General features: G+C 47.0%; 1 protein-coding gene across 3 annotated transcripts in view; it reads right to left on the bottom strand.

Annotated features, from left to right (window-relative positions):
• The window catches only part of CLEC16A (C-type lectin domain containing 16A), a 215,959-nt gene that overhangs the window by 118,665 nt on the left and 76,477 nt on the right, over positions 1-20,817 (bottom strand). For all 3 annotated transcript variants that reach the window (XM_028145526.2, XM_054714725.1, XM_028145530.2), the window contains exons 13-15: positions 7,277-7,399; positions 4,100-4,209; positions 3,334-3,378 (exon numbers count right to left, since the gene is read on the bottom strand). In XM_028145526.2, the coding sequence (XP_028001327.2) occupies positions 3,334-3,378; positions 4,100-4,209; positions 7,277-7,399 (278 nt within the window). The remainder of the gene's footprint in view (positions 1-3,333; positions 3,379-4,099; positions 4,210-7,276; positions 7,400-20,817) is intronic.

Here is a 20,817-nt window from a genome sequence, read left to right as displayed (position 1 = left end):
TTGAGGTTCTGTAATTCCTGCAGCCTTGAGGACTGTCTAGGAAGTCCCTCTCAAAACAGGCTGGTGTGTGTGAACTTGGGTCCAACACATAAACCAGGGGCCGAGTCCCAGCTTTACTTCATCGAGACCTTCTTTGTTTCCCTGAGAGCCTGGGATGGCAGCCCCTGTCTGTGTGGGTCTTTGTGAAGATGAAATGAGTAAGCACACATAAAAAGCTGAGCACAGAGCCTGCCACTCAATCAGGGCTAAGTGTTAGCGCCCACAGTCATTATGGTCACTACTGGACGGGACCACAGCTAGGGAGGGGCTGGGAGATTCAGCTGAATGTATTACGACTATTAGAACTGTCCTGTCTCTCTCATAAGTCCTGAATACCTATCCCTCCTTCCCTCCCCCCCCCCCTGCCCCTTTCTCTCTCTGGCACACACCCCCCACACACAGTCAATATGGGAAAAGCAATAGGTCCTTTATATATTTTTTCCAGTTATCAGATCTACAGATAAATTTGAATATTCTTGTGTGGTGTAAATACCAGGTAATAACCACAGAAATAACAGCCCCTGAAAACCCAAAAGCTTCTCAGATATTATACTTAGGATGAAAGAGAGAGAAAACAGGGTTGGGAGAAGGGAGCTACAATTCAAATACAGCAAGTCCTTACCTAACATTGTCGATAGGTTCTAGGAAACTGACTTTCAGTGAGATGACATAAAATGAAATCAATTTTACTTTAGCTCAATTGATATATACAAGAGTTAAGTTCCTAGAGCATATCTCTGGTCACAGAAACATCACACATTTCTAAATAAAAACCTAAAAACACTTCTAATATTAAACATTTAAGAAACATTAATAAAAACCAGGCAGATTATTCTTTTCTAACCCACTTATTCTGGGTCAGGGTCGCAGGTGGCTGCCTGCCCTGGCAGTTCAGAGACAGAACGCCCTTCCCAGGCCACTCACACAGCCACACGCAGTCAGACTGAGACAATGCAGACACTAATTCTCCCCTCATGCACATCTCTGAGATGTGGGAGAAACTGGAGTCCCTAGAGAAAACCTCTGTAGACATGGGGAGAACATGCAAACTCCACAGGTGGCCCAGCTGGGAATCGATTTCTTCCCCTCAACATTATAAAAAAGTGACATTGAACAAAATGCTATTAGAGAATCTGCAGTATATGCTCTCCTCTTGTTACAGGATTCCAGGGCTGGAGGAATAGGGAAACTGAGACAGGAAAGTCAAAACAAGGCCAAACGGTGTTGACAATTTGCAGCCAGTACGGTAATAAGCCATTATCTTTCCCAGCCAAGGACACTTGAGAGCAAATGGTTAAAAACCTCCTTAACAGGAGATGGAGGAAGGAGGGGGAAAGGAGAAAGGGGGGAAAAAGGCCGTTTTATTCCATAAGCAGAAAAGCTAGCAGTCTTGAAGCTTGGCGAGATAAAGTTGCCAGTGCTTCTCAAGAATCCTGGGAAGGCCACAACAAAGTAAAAAGGTACCTTTGAGAATTAACCTGTACCAAAATATTCAGCAAAGGAATTCTGAAGCCTGTAGATGCCTCGGATCCTCACCCAACTCGCTCTTCAGATTAGCTGAGAGCCCATCAGCGCGTGTTAGGCCGGATGATAGATTTGCTTGCCATGCTTCTTTAATAAATTTGCTTGCTTTAATAAATTGGCTTTATCACAACACAGTCAAGGTCTCTCGTATAAATTCATTCATATCAGACGACAAGGATTGAGGTTGCAAACAGCCCTCTCGCACTGACTCAGGGGGCTGTCTGGTAACACCTCTCTGTTGTCAGTGAGAGGTGCCTCTAACACTTTGGTTAATGGTAAAGAAAAACCCTTTGGGAAAATGCCTACTAATGTGTCTTTCTGTTTTTGCAATCCAGAAGCTTTCTAGGGGGTAAATACACTAAAAACAAGTTACATTGGAGATTCAAAGATGACGGATGCAAGCATGAGGTCTCTGCCTTCTTTGGGGCTTTGCTAGAGGACACACATCCTCACTTAGGATGGTCTAAGGGGAGACTAGGATTTCCTCCCCGGAGTGTGGGGGCCACAGTGGAGCCACCCTCCTCTGGGCATGCCCAATGTGTTGCAGTTGCAGGGGGTCATCGGACACTGGGGAGGTGGATTTCCAGATTACATGACTTGATTTTATTTCAGTGAACACTGACAATAATGGCCAGTGGCTTAAAAAGTGTCCTGCAGCCCTGGCCGGTTTGACTCTGTGGATAGAAAGCGTCGGCCTGTGGCCTGAGGGTCCTGGGTTCAATTCTGGTCAAGGGCACATAGCCAGGTTGTGGGCTCCATCCCCAGTGGGGGGGCATGCAGGAGGCAGCCAATCGATGATTTTCTCTGTCTCTCTCTCCCTCTCTGAAATCAAAAGAAATATATATTTTTAAAAAGATTATATGTAAATTTAAAAAAAAAACAGAGTATCCTGCAAAGAAAAAGGCTTCTTGCATATACCTATCTAATCCACAGAAGTTTAGAGAGAATACAAAAAATGAAGCACAGAGGAACACGAAACAGCAGTACCAACACCATCTCCTAAGAGGATCTCTTCATCGGTTAAATTACTGGAGGAACCATCACTAACTGGATCTGGAGAGATCTGATGTGGAGGCCAAAAAATCAGAAATCTACAGACAGTTTGACATATGGATTAATCCACTTTTGCTGACAAATGATGAGCTTTTCAAGTAATATATTATGCTTTAAGCTAAGAGTTAATCAAAACCATCACAATGAGATATTTAAAAAGTAATCACCTAGAACCTAAACACAAATCTACAAATTTTTCTGATACTGTCAAGTCATGATGGTTCTTGACAAAATCCCACTAAACTTAATGACAAATGTTTGGAAGCCTGTATGAGGTTTCTTAGCATAAATGTATATAAGTAATATACATGTATATAATTCATAAGTTCATATGTAATTCACAAGTAATTTTATATGTATAAGCAAATATAATTCATGAACATATAAATTCATATACATAATTTAGTCATGCGTGCATGTATAGATATAATTCATAATTTACACATGAATCCATCCATAAACAAATTCATATCGAGTTGATAAACAAACTGTCACATACTAGGGGTGAGTCTTCGAAAGTTGTACTGATAAGAGAGCATGGGCAGAAAAGTTGAGAGACCACTGCTCTGGAGATTATGAAATTGAGCATTTTGACTCAGGAACCACAAGTAGCAAAACAACTGAAGACATGCAACCTTTGTGTGTACAGGGCAGACTCCACAATCCTGTTTATACAATGCATACCACCCTGCCGAGCCCCGTGCGCTGCCAGTTTACCTTATAAAAGTGCCGCAGTAGGTGAACGCTTTCTTCTCTGGCACCCTGTAAAAGAGGGAAGATGTGGAGGCAGGTGTCATGGAGGCAAGTAAATTGGGTAAATTACCGATTCTAAAATCTGAGTATATATAAGACAGATATGGGGCTAATATCCTTAATCTACTAGTATAAGTGGTTTTTAATGAGAAAGGGAAAAAGAGAAAGAGAGAGGGCTCAAAATAAGAAATGAGCAGAGGATAGGTGATTCATTGTGACATGGAAAGCTTTTAATATACAGCTAAGTGGGGGGAAATGGATTATAAAATATGGTCATGACTCTATTTTTATTTTTTAAAATCTGTGTATGTGTGTATCTAGAAAGACACACATACCAAAATGTCAACTATAGTTACTTTTAACAACTGTACTTTCGAAATTTCTAAAATAAACATGGAAAATAAAAGGAAAACCATATAAGCTATTTAAAACAATAAATATAGATATTGGCACAATAAACTATAAATAAATGTACATGTTCATATATGTATAAAACTTCTGTAATACAAAAAGAATTTCTAAATCCTGGAGCCAAATAATTATAACAGAAACTACTAAAATTCACATCAAGCCAATCCCAGAAGGGAAGTTCTGTGGGAACAGGGCTGCAGTAGGGCATCAGTGCTAGTGGGCCCAGCTTCTTGCTGGTGCTGTGGCCATACGGACCAGGGCTCCCTCACTCTCCCGGTGGCAGTGGCTCACGGGCACTGGGAGTGTGGAGGTCCCTTACCTCCAGACAGGCCAGGTGCACGTCCTTTATGATACAGCCCGTGCTGGTCACAACTTGCTGCTTTAGGAGCAGGCAGCTCAGCTCCAGTGTCGTCAACCGGATCTTCCCATCTGCAGAGCACACCGGGGTCAGCGTCGCAAACCCAGGGCTACATGCCCTTTATCACAGCTTCTTGCCTTCCAGCTTTGAGGCTAACAGGTCAGCTGATCAGCTGACTGTTCAAGGCTCCTGACATCCAGAGGGGACAACCCTTGCCAACCCTTTTCCCAATCAATTATAATTAAATGTTCCCAGTAAAAGTGCTTAGACCTAATACTCCCCTTTAGTCTCTTCAACGGGAGAGGGGATACAGGAGAAAGAAGGCACTAATTAGTACTGAAGGTCTAGGAAGTGGCCTCTGTGCTTACTTTGCTTGTCCAGCATTCCTTCCTCTTCTTCAGGAATGAGCACCCCCACTTTCCTTTGGAAAGCACCAGCCCCACTATTGCACATGTGATTTGGGTGGAGTTGGTCCCCCTTCCGACATCTCAGGGGTGGGCATATCACCCAGGCTGGTCAGGGTGCTCTATCCTGGGTCATAGTAACTGGGTAGGAAATGGGCAAGGGAGCCAGTCAGAGCTAGTAAGGCTGAATTCCACAATTTGCTAGAACCATTTGGGCTGCAGAGAGGACAGGAATAGTTGTGTGGCCCTGAGTGGCATAAGCATTTTAATCCACAGTGGCCACTTCCCCATTCTTACCAGTGTTTGTGATTTTTGGCCAAGTGTTCTGCAAATTGAGTCCCAAGCCCCCCTTTCCACCAGATTACCCAAGTGTCTCTCCTAGAGCATGTCTAAGGCCCCAGCAGAGAAAGGGATGGCTGAAGCTGCTGGCAGTTATCTTGCCAACACAGAAGTTGCAGAGGCCAAAGACTGCCTTGAAAACAGTGCTTGAGCCCCTGGATCCAGCTGTGCCTGAAGCCAGTGCCCAACACACCTGAAGTTACATAAGCCAACAGTTTGTTTCTGTTTGTATTGTTTCAGCCAGAATGAGTTGGGTTTGTAACAACAGGGACCAGGAGGGCCACTAGTAAAAATCAATGCAAATATACCACGGCATACCTCCCCGCCCATCCTTTGATGCCTCATGTCAGATGGGAAACAGGTGAGAAGAGGGCATTGTTTGCTCAAAAATGAACAGCTTATATGCAAGCAGAAACAGGCCTTCCTCAGCATGATACAAGCCCAGGGCTGTGTGGGAAAAGGCTGGTAGTCTCAGCTTAGTCACTCTCCCTGCCGCAGCCCCACCGGCCCAGAACTAGCGCTTCTGTGCTGCTGCCCTGCCCACATGGCACCCCCACCTGTCTTCCTCAGAGTTCAGTAGTTTCTCCGGAGCCCAGTGTCACTCCTGCCTGCACCTCCACTGAGCCGCACAGTTGGCCAGGTCAGAAACACCCCTTCTGCTGCCTCCAGGGAATTGGAATGGGATATTCCACCAAGACCCTTCTCCCTTTGCAAGCTCCTGCCGCAATGAGCTGACTTCCTCCCACTGGGCTTGTCTCATGAGGGAAACAGAGGGAGCAGTGAGCTCCTTAGTCGTCAACACAGCTTCCAGACTGTCCCTCTCAGCTGCCCCAACCTCTTCTCTTCAGAAATGCAGGCTGTTCTACACACCGGCCCTCAAGAGGCCCGTTGTCCCTCCCCACCCTGGAGGTTCCTCTCCCAACATCCAGGCCACAGTCTACCTTTCTCCACCACGGAGCCACGTCTGTTCACACAGCTCCTGCCAACTGCCCTCTTGATCACCATCCTCGGGACACACTCTGCCTTCCTGACTAGACTTCTCAGCAGAAACTGACCCTGCCGAGTGCCCCTTGGTCCTGAGCCACACACACCTTTCTTGCCACCCAAGACACCCCCTCCCGCTCCACTTCTTCCCATGTGGGGCCTGGTTCAGGCTCCTGTGCTCGCCCCCCATGTCACCTCCAGATATCTGTAGTGGCCCAGGGCTCCGTTCTACACATGCCTCTCTTCTCTCTGTGGCTTTAAAAACACCCACATGCCTGTGAGCCCCACAGTGTTAGTTCTGGCCCTGACCCACTCTGAGCTCCAGATTTCATCTCCACAAGGAGTCCCAGACCACTGGGACTTCCCAAACCATGAGCAGTGGCTCCAAAGGACACTTCCAGTGCCCCCATCACGCACAGTGGCTGGCATGCAGGAGAGTTCAATAAATACTTGTTGAGTTTATTGATCCCCTGTTGACACTCTTCAGGCCACGGACTTGGCTCTCCAAGACCTGCACTCCCTCCCGGGCACTCCTCTGTGCTTCTGCCACTAGTTGGAGCCACTCCCCTTTATTTTTCAAGTTTTTGTCTGCGATCACAACCCCCTCCCTGGCCATTTTCCTGAGCCTGACCTGGGCCTACTCCCTGGATTGCTCCTGATGGCTTAGCTCAGTTCTCTCATTTGGGCCACATCTCAGTCGAGCCCCTTCCCATGCACTTACTCCAGTCTGCCAGCCTCTCTCTGCCTTTGCAGAGAATCTGCCTTGCAATCAGAGTTTCCCAGCCTTGGCACTGTTGGCATCGTGGGACAGACAATCCTTTGTGTGGGGCTGTCCTGTGCATTGTGGTATGTTTAGCAGCACCCTTGGCCTCTCTCACTCCATGCCAGTTGCGCCACCTTCTCAAGCTGTGACAACCAAAACTGTCTCCGGACTCTGCCAAATGTCCCTTGGGAGGCAAGGTTGTCCCCAGTTGAGAATCACTATGCTAGATCCTTCTGCCTGCTATTTGTAGCCCTTCTGTGGTGGGTCAGTGTTGATTAAAATCCAGAACTAGGCTGACAAGGCCAGACATTGGGCACATCTTGTATTATCAAAAGCATCTGACCCAAATCTTTTTTCCCACTCACTCACACTCTTGGCCTTAGTTCAAGCTCAAACACAGCCTTAGGCTACCCCAAGATGAGGGCTACAGACATTGGCAAAACTGGCCAAAGAAGGGTAGAGAGGAGACAGAAAGACAGGGTCTGGCACAAACACCATGGTGGGAGAGAAAGAGAGGAGACCCAGGTTACGGATGTGCATGCCAGAGGGAGTGGCTGAGATCTGCCTGGATCACCAGAAGGGCCAGGTGTGGAGGCCTGATCCCTCTAACTCCGCCCCCCCTGTGAACAGCCAACATGCTCCAGGCACCTGGCTGGGCAGCGCTGTTCATGATCCTGATGAGTCTTTCGGCCAGTAGGTGGTTGTAGACGGTCTTCTCAGCAGCACTGGGCTCTGGGAGCTGGATTCGCTCTAGTTTTTCAGGATCCATGCCTGGAATGGAGAAAGGAACAAACTGTAAGTAAGTGGAGCCACATTATCGCAAGCTCTCTGCATACTAAAAGGCCCTTAGAGCAGGGCTTCCCCACCCTTGGCCATCCATGGTGCATCCTCGTGATTTCTGCCATGGCTGTGTGCTGTCCATACTATAACTAACCTTCGAATTTTCTGTAAATGAAACTTAGGTAAATATTAAAATACCAGAGGCCCCGTGCACGAAATTCATGCATGGTTACGGTCCCTAGGCCTGGCCTGTGACCAGGGCCATCTTCCCTGGCTGCCGGCAGCTGGCCCTGCCCCCCGCCGCCACCCACCACTGCTTCCCTGTTCCCTATTGGGCGATCAGAGCCTGCCAGGCCAGGGGAAGGGACTGAGAGGTGATCGGGCCTGTAGGCTATGGGCAGCTCCTGCGTTGAGCATCTGCCTCCTGGTGGTCAGTGAGCATCATAGCGACTGGTTGTTCTGCTGTTTGGTCGATTTGCATATTACCTCTTTTATTATATAGGATTATTATATAGGATTATTATATAGGATACATTTTCTGCCCAGTCCCTCAGTGGTTGAGTGTCGACCTATGAACCAGGAGTTTATGGTTCAATTCCTGGTCAGGGCACATGCCCGGGTTGCTGCCAGATCCCCAGTGTAAGGCGTGCAGGTGGTAGCCGATCAATGATTCTCTCTCATCACTGATGTTTCTTTCTCTCTCTCCCTTTCCCTCTCCCTTCCTCTCTGAAATTAATAAAAAAAAAGTATATATATATAAAGCAAATTTACCTTTAAAACAATAAAACATACATTTTCTATCACTATATGTCAATAGGAAATGAGATTGCTGCAATATTGACTATAATTATAACAACAAAAAAATAAAAATAAAATGTTTTTACATTTTAGCCAAAGACCGATGACTGGCTACTTGTGGCCTAAGGCCTACTCTGTCTGTTACACAGGGAGCTTGGCGGGTGTTTAAAAGGTATGGGAGACACTAGCCCCAAATGGTAACACACTTCTGGATGAAATCAGAGGGAATGGAAATGGAATGGAAAAAGGAGTAACTTTCGCAGTGTGCTTCTCTGCCATTTTGTGCCAGGTCTGGGTGCCACTCCTATAGGAGACACAAGCCACAGTGGGGGACACAGACCTAGAGAAACAGAGACCAGACAGAAAGGAAAGGACAGTCATACCCAACAACTACACCTCAAGCTTTTAACACCGAACTCAAAAGAGCTGGGCCCACCACTAAACACACCCACAGGCTGTAGCAGCAGGCGCCTTGCTGGGCCAGGGGGTGGCACTGCAGAAAGAGACTAGGCTAGACCTTATGACAGAAAGGTACACATACCGTGAAATCCATGGAGTGGCTTTGTCTTTAAGAGGCAAAGGAATCATGCTTTCTCCAGTACAAACTAACAGCTTTGAAAAGACAAAAGACAAGACGGGAGAGGTGGAGGAGGGAAGAACACGCAGTCTCATTGTGAATAGAGTGACATTTCCCCTAAAGCAGACCCGAAAGCTGGGGCAACAGGAAGACCTGTTGGGCTACTTCAACAGGCCAAATGTGGGATGAGAGGCGTTCCAAGTCCTTATCCTCTCATCGAAGAAAGCTCTGGAAAAACACACTTGCATCTGAGAAAGCTCTGGAAAAGCACACTTCCCAACTAACATTTCTAAACAAACATTTCTCCTGATCCAAGCCTGGAGAGCTGAACAGATTGTTTGTGCTCGAAGCACGTCTCTTCCTGTTACTCTACAAAAGGGGGGAAGGTGGCACCTCTGGGAACTCTTGAAATTCGGTCCCTTGAGTACTAGATGACGCTTCATTTAGAACCCTGACAAAATAGTAGAGGATAGCACTGAAGAGCTGATTGTCCGGATTCTAAGGAACTCCCCCCACATGCACTGACGTAAGAAACCATAACAACATATCTTGTTTTATTGAGTTCCTTCCAGCTCTGAACCTGAGGCTAAGTCATGCCAAGGAGATGACATGGGTGAGGGACGGCTGGAGGGCTTGAGTTGGGTAGTTCTCTCTCTCATACCCCATCACCATGGCTTCTGTCAAAAAATCTGATTGCAATGGAAATTTAATTTGTGGATTCTATATTCCATTTTGATGTGACATGTCTAACTCCGAAGCATTCTGGTTTATTAAATGCCACGAATGTCAACTAAAACTTTTTGGCATTTGTTTTTTTCCAGAGATGTCAACACCGTCTTAACATCTCTCTATCTTTTCGTTTCTGGCCCTTTTGGGAACTGTCAGTCAGTGGTTCTGGGAAAAAATGGCTCTTCGTCCTGCCCAGAGTACCACCCAACTTTATGACTGAACCATCTATCATCCCACTTCAACGAAGCCCTGCTGCTGGCTCTCTCGGGACTGGTGGTGGCCGGCAAAAGCAGGGAGAGACTACTCGGACCAGGGCTTGAATTTCTATGGTGAGCTCCATTTTGTCTCTTTCCTATTATCGCCCCTACTTTCTTAGAACTTATCAGAAACGATAAAAATATGTGGCAAAAACTTCTCTCGACAGGAAGAGAAAGACTCCAAGGTTATTCTGACTTTCCTCAACTGGCAGCTCTGTGAAGGGGACAGGGGACCCCGGGGGACTTGAAAACCTTCCAGAACTTCACAGGGCCAGGTTCCAGTGTAACCTCTTCCTCTAGTGAGGAAATTAAGGACAAAAGATGTTACGTCACATCCCCAAGGTCACAGAGCAAGATAGAGGCAGGGTGAGATTGCACAGTTAGAACCAGGTTGAGATTACAAAGATGGACAGGATGCAGATGGGGATTTCAGATTCCCAGCAGACCACTACCTCACGGTGAGCCAACCACAGCAAGCGGTGCGCAAGGGGCCTTCCCTCTATGCTGACAACAGCCATCATCTCGAAGGCCTCACAGTACTCTGGGGTTCAGTCTCCCCAGGGTACCTTCCACACTGTGGTCAGGTGGAGGTGGAGAGCACTGTGTTCAGGTTGCAGAAGGAATTTTGTTTTGATACTTAACCTCTCCAACCCCCCTGTGCAATGGGGTAATTACAGTAACCCTGTCCCAGGGCTGTTGTCAGCATCCAGTCAAAAGTATGTAGTCATGGTTCAATAACTACAGCCTGTCATTAACATGCACTGATGGGAATTTTTACTTTGAGCATGGCTTAATGTATTTCTGTATCGTTTGTATTCCAAGAGGAAAGAAAGAATAAAAGAACAAAAGGACAAAAAGGAAAATCAGCTAACAAAAGCTAAAAATCAAGCTAGAAGAAGGCACGCTATGCTGTGTGAGGGCCGGCTCAGGGGATGAGCTGCTCAGGTTGGATTCACCTTTAACTGCACATGGACAGCCAGAACTTGCCAGGCCAAGAGGATTATGCAGAGCTATGGTAGAGCTTGGGGAGGGTGGGATGAAGCTTTGGGAGGAAGTGATGAGGCAGATGTTGGGGGGAGGGTGACAACAGGCAAGGCTTCAATGCCAGGGCCCCTGGAGGGCAGATAGAGGAGGTGACATGATCTGACTGTGCTCTGGCTGACTTTGAAGGGTCTCCATTACCTCAACCATTCAAGGTAATCACACTTCCAGCATTTTCTTCCAAACAGACCTGGTATTGTAACACATTCTATGTGAGTTGGATTTCATCACCAGCCATGAGGAAACAGAGCAGGATCCATTCCATACACCATATGGCAAAATTTTGTCTAAAAAAACCGCTTTAAAGATCTCCATTCTTTCTCCTCCTGGGCCAGGTACCTCATTTCTTTCCCCGTCTCTCTCTCCACCATGGCCTCTAAAACCCCTCTGGCTACTCTGAATTATCCCACCCTAGCTAGCAACTGGATTTCGAGGCCTGCGCAGCAATTCAAAAGCTCCAGACATTTTTCTGGATCCAAACAAATTGACAGCTGACAGTTGTGAATAAGGCCAATGTCACATATGACAATGATCTGCATATTAAAGGGAAAATGGTACATGTGTGCATGAGAGGACACACACTCATTGGTGTTCAGTCACTGAAACGCACGTTTTGTTGCCAACTTTATTGAGTTTCCTTGCTAGCCATTTCCCTCTGACTGAAATAAACACTGGAAAATATATTGTCGTATTTGCTTCAACCCTTAAGTGCCGAGTGACAGACTAATTCCAAAGAAATCCAGATGCACTTTCCATGGCCCGGGAAGACACACCAGGAAGTTCTTCCCACCTGGGTCAGATGATGCTCTGCAGAATGAGTCAGAATAGGACTTTCCTTTCCATTGCTTCCACCCAACAACCCTGGGGGGGGGGGGGGGGTGCGGCGTGGTTTCCCAACTAACTAATTCAAAGAATCCTAAAAGGAGGGAAGGGTGTAACTCTGAAGTGTCAGTAACCAGTTACTAAGCTTTTCCCACTAAGTTCTGATTTCTGGATTCTTCCTCCTTAACAGTAGCCCCCAGCAAAGGGTGGAAAAGACCCAGACTAAAGTTACAGAAAAAGAAGTAGACAATCAAACCTGGATAAAGAAACCACAATAATGCTAGGTAAAATAATGGTCAAAATAATTTTTTTCTTTTGACCACGCAAGGTCTCCTTGGCTATAGTCACGCAAGCACTGCCAGCTTTGGAAAACTATAGACCAACTATTTCGAAAGCTAACCAGATGTTGGGCTGATTTCCAATGTACTTCCAGTTCTGATTATGTGTCAGTCGAGATCCAAAATGTTGTTTTGCCAGCTCTCTGCATGGCGAAAGCCTCCCTTTATCCTATTACCTTTCAACCTTTCCCATACCTCTCATCTATGTTCCAGTAACTTCTCGGCAAAGCAAAACAAGCCCGATTCCTCTTGGTTAAACAATAATAAATGGAGGGGCAGGAGTAGAAGGGTGGAGGGTGAAGTGGGGGAACCTTTAAGAATACAAAAGCTGCAAACCTCACCCCCCTCCTTGGGCCAGGGCTCTGCAGACCTGACAAAAGAGAGAAGGCTGCATTTTCTATTACAGATATGAACCAGAATTCATTATGTGGCCCAATTGAATCACAACGAGCGCCTTCCTTCAACCGGTCAACCCTTTCCACTGTGGGATATTCATTTCGGTACAGCATCTAATCTATTATGATTTACTGGAAGGCCTGAGCTAACATTTGGTTTTTATTAACGTTGCTTTTATGTTAAAATTGTCTTATGATGAAAAATCTATCAGAAAGAGACCATTTCATTAGGGGGCCTGCTTGGAGGGTATGGATCTGGAAATGAGAGGTTGAAAGTTAAGTGCAGCTAACTGCCTGCTGCCTAACCAAAAACCAACCAACTAACCACCACCACCACCAATAACAAACCGAAACCTCCCCTCCCCAAATGCAGACCCTGTGCCCACAGGCCAGGACTAGAGCACAAACCAGGTGGTAGCTCCTCTACTAGGCAATTTGCCCTGTGGGTCCCCCGGCTCCTGGGCCTCTGTTTATCAAACTTGAACCCTCCAGCTTCCTCCCCAAAGTGCTCCATGGCCCATGCTCACTGGTTCTAGAAATGGCACCACCAGCCACACAGTGGCAATGAGTCAAGGATTTTGGCATTAGCCAGACTTTTTTTTTTTTTTTTTTTTACATTTTCCCTGCCTTTTAAACAAAGAGCCTGCATTAAAAAAATAAAAAATGTTTTTATTTGTTTCAGACAGAGGAAGGGAGAGAGAGAGAGAGAGAAACATCTATGATGAGAGAGAACCATCAATAGGCTGCCTCCTCCAGGCCCTCTACTGGGGATCTAGCCTGCGACCCAGGCAGGAGTCCTGACCTGGAATCGAACCCTGTCATCCTGGTTCATGGGTTGATGCTCAACCACTGAGCCAGGCAGCCTTCCTTCCAAATCAAGCAGAACTCCCCCTCCCTCCCTCAGTCCTGCTCCTCTCCTTGTCTTCTCATCTTAGTAAACAGTCCCACATAGTTGCTCAAGTGTCCTTTTCATTCAACCCCCACATCCAATCCATCAGCTCACTTGGCTCTAACTCCAAAATATATCATAAAACCTTCCACTTTTCCCCATCTCTACAGCCAACATTCTAATTCAATCCACATTAGCCCGTGTCTGGACCACTGCAACAGCTTCCTAACAAGCCTCCCAGCCTTCCCTCTTGCAACTCACTCCCCCACCCCAATTAATCTACTTTCCATCCAACAGCCAGAGGGTTCTTTCAAAAATTTCCATTGTGCCACTCTTCTAATTAAAAATCCTTTAGGCACTTCCCACTGAACTCAGAATAAAATCTAAATTCCTTTTCAAAGCCTTCTATGCCCTTCACAATCTTGTCCTGGCCCCCTGGTCAGCCTCACCTTGGCCTGCTTTCGGATCCTCAAACCAGCTCTTTCCCACCTCAGGGCCTTTGCACATGCTATTTAGTACACTCTTGCCCCAGATCTCTGCAGAGCTGACTCTTACTCACTCTTTGGGCCTCAGTTCAGATGTTCCTTCCTCACAGCAGCTTTCCCTGACCACCTTGCACCACCACCACCATCAGTTAACTACACTTGAACAAGACTCATCAAACTTGTTCTAGCGCTCACAACAGTGCCTAGCATGTAGCAAGTACTCAGCACATGTTTGTCAAACAATGAGAAAGCCTTTAAGTTTCACCTCCTCAACACTAACCACATCTTCATCCCGCCCTCCTCTGGCTGAACTACCGTGAACCCATCCTGGTGGATGCAGAAAGGATCAGGTCAGTTCCTGGCTGAACCATCCTTCAACATCCCCCACACCCAGCTGGTAGTATGTAGTTCACAGTTGTTGCCCACCCTACCTCATTCCCTATAGACTGGCTCCAGCCTGCCATCTCTCAGAGAACCTGCCCACCATACGCATGTTGCCCATCTGTCTGATGATGCATCATCACAGGCTCTTATGCCCCCTTTTGCTCTGCCCTCTGCCAGTTACCCTTTCAACCTTCTGGCCACTCTGTCCCCAGCCCCCTGAACCTTCGGCCCAGGTATTTTTGGGAAATCTTCCCTGACTTCCATGGGCCTGGTCCATACCCTCTACTAGGTACATCAGCCTCCACTGTGCCACAGTCTCCTTACAAATCTTTTGTACCAGACCGACGCTTTTTTGGGCAAGGGTCTCAGGTTGCCTGGAGTTTGTAGCCCCATGCTGAGCGCACTGCCTAGCATGCAGCTGGAGCCCACATGCATTTGTTGAATAACTACATGAATAAATTCATCACGATCTACCTGATTACATGGTCTTTTAGAACCAAAGGAGATTTCAGAGAAAACAGATGGTCACTTTCAAGAGAAAGCAAACCCATATAAGCCACACAGATTACATAATGCTTTCCTTGAACAACCTTCAGAGCTTCCCGCATCAGAATACAATCTAAGCTCCTGTCGGCCATGATGTGTTTCCGCTCACCTGTCACGCTGCTGTCCCCTCCCACCATTCTCACCAAGCTCCCTTAAAGCAGTCACACTCGCTTCCATAAAATTATTTGTTTGCTTCGCCTTGTATTCTCAATACTAATTACAGTGCCTGTCATTTAATAAGGGCTTCACAATTAGCTTTTAGAAGGGCAAATGAATAAATAAATGAATAGTGTTAGTAGGAAACAAAAGAAGAAATTAAATGTCCTCAAATACACAGTCCCACTCCTTTAAGAAGAAATCCCCAAGAAAAAAGGTAGGCTCCCCAGATAGGACCTTGGTGGGTGATCTCTCCAGGCCACAGCACTGAACAAAGAGTACTGCAGCGTGTGTGCAAGCCAGGACTTCTCTCCTCTCCACACAGGGCGGGGCTCCAGGAAGAAAGCCCATAGGGAAAGCCAGCTACCCACAAGATGAGTTCACTCAGGTGCCCCTTGGCCCTGAGGAGCCAGGCATCTTCACCCTCCAGATAGTATCTTCCCTGTGAGGCCCTGAGTACAGGCTGTGAGGAAGGCAGCAGCCTAGGGGAGCGGCTGCCTGGCTGAGAGATACTCAATCAGCCAACTCTGGCTGAATGCTGACTGATTGATGCAGGTGCTAAGTTGGATGCTGCAAGGGGCCATTGGGAGGGACACGGTCTCTTTCTACCTTCAGAAGCCGGGCAATCCAGAATGGGAGAGGAAACATGAAGAGGAAAATGCTATAGCCACTTTGGAAAACAGTTTTTTAAGAACAAATCAACATATACCTGTCATAAAATTCACCCATCCCATTCCTTGGTATTTATTTACCCAAAACAAAGAGAAATATGTGTCCATAGAAGACTTGTACATAAACGCTCATATCAGCTTTATTTGTAATAATCAAAAACTAGAAACAATCCAAATGTCCACTAACAGATGAATGGATAAACAAATTGTGGTACATTCATACAGTGGAATAGTATTCAACAAGAAGAAGAAATGACTAGCAGTACACACAACAACACGGTTGAATCCCAAAACAACTGTGTAGATTGAAAGAAGTCATATTGCATGATTTTATTTATATGAAATTCTAGAAAAGGCAAACTAATCTACAGTGATAGGATGCAGTTCAGTGTTGCCTGAGGAGAGGGTGAAAGAGGAGAAGGAGAGAAGGGTGATAAAGGGACAGGAGGAAACATTTGGGGTGATGGCTATGTACATTGTAGTGATGGTTTCATAGGTGTGTACATATGCCAAAATTTATCAAACTGCACCTCAAATATGTGCAGTTTATTGTATATCAACTATACCTCAATAAAACCTTTTTTAAAATGCCATGGCTTCCAGCAAAGATGGATTGGATTTACTCTCCTGATTCAAGCAACTAAAAAGCTAGACAAATATATAAAACAATGGTTATGAGACACTGGACAGGACAACAGGCAGCACAGGAGAGTGAGCTTCAGAGAGAGGAAATGAAGGCAGTGGGCCCAATGCTTCGGCTCCCTGTACAGAAAGATTTTCCAGGCCTCAGCACAGAGAAAGAAAACCCAAGAAAAGCCCTTGGTCTTTCTGAGATGAGACAGCAGAGTTTGGAGATGAAGGATGTCAAGATTGATAGACGTGAAGGGAGAAAGTACTGGAGGAGAGGGAGCTGAAGTGAGAGCTGTGGAGGTCTGCAGAGGGTTCCTTTTGAGGCGGCAGCTAAGTTCTGCTCTGTGCACGCATGTAAGGAAAGGAGAAGACCTCCTGGCATGCATCAGGTGAACGACCCCTAGAGCTCACCCAGGCCTGAGAAGAGTCCATGTGCCCACCAGCCACCATGGATTAACCACCTAACGGTGGCTGGTGGCTCGTGGAGCAGAGTCCTCAGAAGGGGACTGCCTCAGGAGTGGGGCCAAGTGAGCCAGAAGCTAAAGGCTGTTTTGGACTCACACCAATAAAGCTTAAAAGCAAGCCCTGAAAAGGAGCAAACTGATTCCAAGAAACTTATCCATGTCCTAGAACAAAGCCAAAAAATATCAAAAGGGAGAAAGACTTCAGCATCCTATACTGTAATATTTACAACTGTCAAATATATATATACTAGAGGCCCGGTGCACGAAATTCGTGCACGAGGGGGAGGGGGGAGGGGGGGGGGAAGAGGTTGTCCCTCAGCCCAGCCTGCACCCTCTCCAATCTGGGACCCCTCGAGGGATGTCCGACTGCCCGTTTAATGGGCAGTCGGACATCCCTCTCACAATCCAGGACTGTTGGCTCCCAACTGCTCGCCTGCCTGTCTTCCTAATTACCCCTAACCACTTCTGCCTGCCAGCCTGATCACTCCCTAACTACTCCCCTGCCAGCCTGATTAATGTCTAACTGCTGCCCTGCCAACCTGTTTACCCCAAACTTCCCTCCTCTGCTGGCCTGGTCACCCCTAACTGCCCTCCCCTGCAGGCTTGATCGCCCCTAACTGCCCTCCCTTGCAGGCCTGGTCGCTCCCAACTGCCCTCCCCTGCTGGCCTGATCGCCCACATGCCCTCCCTTGCAGGCCTGGTCCCTCCCAACTGCCCTCCCTGGTTGGCCATCTTGTGGTGGCCATCTTGTATCTACATGGGGGCAGGATCTTTGACCACATGGAGGCAGCCATCTTGTGTTTTGGAGTGATGGTCAATCTGCATATTACTCTTTTATTAGATAGGATAGAGGCCTGGTGCATGGGTGGGGGCCAGATGGTTTGCCCTGAAGGGTGTGCCAGATCAGGGTGGGGGTTCCCTTGGGGCGTGGGGCGGCCTGGGCGATTTACAGGCTGGCCACGCCCCCCCGAGACCCAAGTGGAGGCCCTGGTATCTGGGATTTACTTATCTTCTACAACTGAAACTTTGTAGCCTGGAGCAGAGCCAAGCCTTCTGCTTGCTCAGTGGCGGCAGTCATTTCTGTTGGATTTATTTCTATAATTGAAACTTTGTAGCCTTAAGCGGAGGCCAAAGTAGGCCAGGGCTGCAGAAGCTTGGCTTCCTCCATTGCCAGGGGCAACCCTAGCCTCCTGCTCTCTCCAGCTCTGTGGCTGCCACCATTTTTGTTGGGATTTATTTATCTTCTATAATTGAAACTTTGTAGCCTTAAGCGGAGGCCTAGGCCGGCCAGGGTGTGTGAAAAGCTTGGCTTCCTCCATTGCCGGGGAAACCCAAGCCTCCCTCCTGCTCTCTGTGGCTGTAGCCATCTTGGTTGGGTTAATTTGCATACTCGCTCCTGATTGGCTGGTGGGTGTCATGGTGTGATGGTTAATTTGCATATTACTTTTATTAGATAGGATATACTAGAGGCCCAGTGCACGAAATTCGTGCATGGGGTGGGAGGTCCCTTCAGCCCAGCCTGCACCCTCTCCAATCCGGGATCCCTCTCACAATCTGTGACTGCTGGCTTTTAACTGTTCACCTGCCTGCCTGCCCCTAAATGCCCCCCCACCAGCCTGATCACCCCTAACTGCCTATGCCTGCCAGTCTGGTTGCCCCCAACTGCCCCCCGCCCCCGCTGGCCTGGTCACCTCCAATTGCCCCCCACCGCCACTGGTCTGGTCGCCCCTCACTGCCCCCCTCTCCAGCCTGGTCGCCCCCAACTGCCCCCCTCTGCCAGCCTGGTTGTCCCCAACTGCCTCCCCTGCCAGCCTGATTGCCCCCAACTAACCCCCCCACCAGCCTGGTTGCCCCCAACTGTCCCCCACTGCTGGCCTGGTCACCCCCAAATGCCCCCCTCACCAGCCTGGTCACCCCCAACTGCACCCCCTGCCGACCTGGTCGCCCCACGCAGCCTGCTGTTCAGTATTTTGGTCACCCCTCACTGCCCGCCCCCCCGCCAGCCTGGTTGCCCTACGCAGCCTGCTGTTCGGTAGTTTGGTCATCCCTCACTGCCCCCCCTGCCAACCTGGTTGCCCCACACAGCTTGCTGTTTGGTTGTTACCATGAGGGCATCCTGACCAATTTGCACATTACCCTTTTATTAGTATATCCTATCTAATAAAGAGGGAATATGCAAATTGACCATCACGCCATGACAAAGATGGTGGCACCCATAGCCACAAGATGGCGGCGCCCCGTTTCCTCAGTCCCGCCAGAGTCACACAGTCCTTTCAGCCCAGCCAGGGGAGCAGTAGGCGCATGGTGCGGCCGGACCCGCCCTCAGCCCCCCAGCTGCCCAGGGCCAGCCCGAGGCACAGGCAAGCCTTGGATGTCAGCTGCCCAGCTGCCTAGGGCCGGCCCAAGGTGCAGGGAAGCCTCGGATGGCAGCTGCCCAGCTGACGCCCAAGGTGCAGGCAAGCCTCAGATGGCAGCTGCCTAGCCGCCCAGGACCACCCAAGGCTCAGGTAACCAGGGCCGACCGAGGCTTGCGCTGGCGGCAGTGGCAGCAGCAGAGATGTGATGGGGGCATCGCCTTCTCTTGATCGCTGGGTCACCTACCACCTCTGAGGGCTCCCGGATTGTGAGAGGGGGCAGGTCGGGCTGAGGGACCCCCCCCCATCCAGTGCATGAATTTCCATGCACCAGGCCTCTAATATATATATGTGTGTATGTACACACACACACACACACACACACACACACATATCCCAAAGCCAACCAGGAGAAAAATCAATAATAGAAACATAGCTAGAAATGACACAGATAATAGCAAAAATAAGAAAAAAAAAAAAAACCAGAAGGGAAATCACAACATATTTTAAAACACATAAAAATGAAATCACATATATCAAATTTATTCCATGCAGCTAAAGCAGTGCTTAAAGGAAAATTTAGAGCATTAAACTCATTTTATGAAAGAAAAGTTTAAAAATCAATGACTGGTATGGGAGGGTATGACTGAATAGGAATAACTTGAGGGAATTTTTGGTTGATGACATTATAATACACACTAATTATAGTGGTGCTCACACAAATCCATACATGTACTAAAATTCATAAAACTACACACAGAAAGTTAATTTTACTGTATGTTAATTTAAAAAAGTAAAATAAAATAAATTAGCTTAAAAATCAATGATTAACCTTCCATCTTAAGAAACAACAAAGAGTAAATTAAATCTGAAGTAAGCAGCTGAAGGTAAGAAACAAATATAAGAACAGAAATTAGTGCAATACGGAACAGAAATTAGTGCAATACGAAATAGAAAAACAATACAGAAAAATCAATAAAACCAAAAGAAAGTTATTTAAAAATTTCAATAAGATTAATATAAAACTGATAAATCTCTAGACAAATTGATCAGAAAAAAAATGAAGACCTAAATTATTAATACCATGAATCAGAAAGGGGCTATCATTACAGATCCTACAGACATTAAAAGGATAATAAAAAAATATAATGAACAAGTGTATATCAACAAACTCGACAGTGTAGATGAAACTCACCAAGAAGAAACAGATAAGCTTCAATAGCTCTATATCTACTAAAGAAACTGAGTAGTTAAAAACTTTCCCTCAAAGGAAACTCCAGGCCTAGAGGGCTTCACTGCTGAATTCTACCAAACAGTTAAGGAAGAAATAATACCACTTCTACAAAAACTCCTCCAGAAAATTCAGAAGGGAATACTTCCAATTCATTCCATAAAATGAGCATATCTCTGAGAGTAAACAAGAGAATTACAAGAAGACCACCGACCAATATCACTCATGCACATAGATGCAAAAATCCTTAGCCAAATTTTAGCAAACTGAATCCAGTAATGTGAAAAATGTGCCTGCTACATTAGCTGGTACTAACCCAGAGTGCGCATCACTTGAAGGGATCATAGAAAACCTCCTTGAGAAGGTGACTTCTGAGAGGATGTTTTATAGGCAAAATGTTAATAGGTGGTGATGATGGGATAGAGAAAATGATAGGAAAAAAACACTAAGAAATACAAGAAGGTGGCCAACTAGCCAGAAACAGGTAGGCATGTTGGCACTGACTGGGGTGGCTGCCAGGCTTTCAAAGAGCTCCTTTCTCAGGGAACAGTCCCAGAAACAGGGCTTAGCTCATGGGGCTAACTCTGTGTTATGTTACCCTGCCCCCTGGCCATATCTGACTATTCCAGAGTTAGATACTAC

The sequence above is a fragment of the Eptesicus fuscus genome, chromosome 4 (genome assembly GCF_027574615.1).
Source record: "Eptesicus fuscus isolate TK198812 chromosome 4, DD_ASM_mEF_20220401, whole genome shotgun sequence".
NCBI classification, from domain to species: Eukaryota; Metazoa; Chordata; class Mammalia; order Chiroptera; family Vespertilionidae; genus Eptesicus; species Eptesicus fuscus.
Note: the sequence above shows the minus strand (reverse complement) of the source record. Positions and strands in the feature narration are given on the sequence as shown.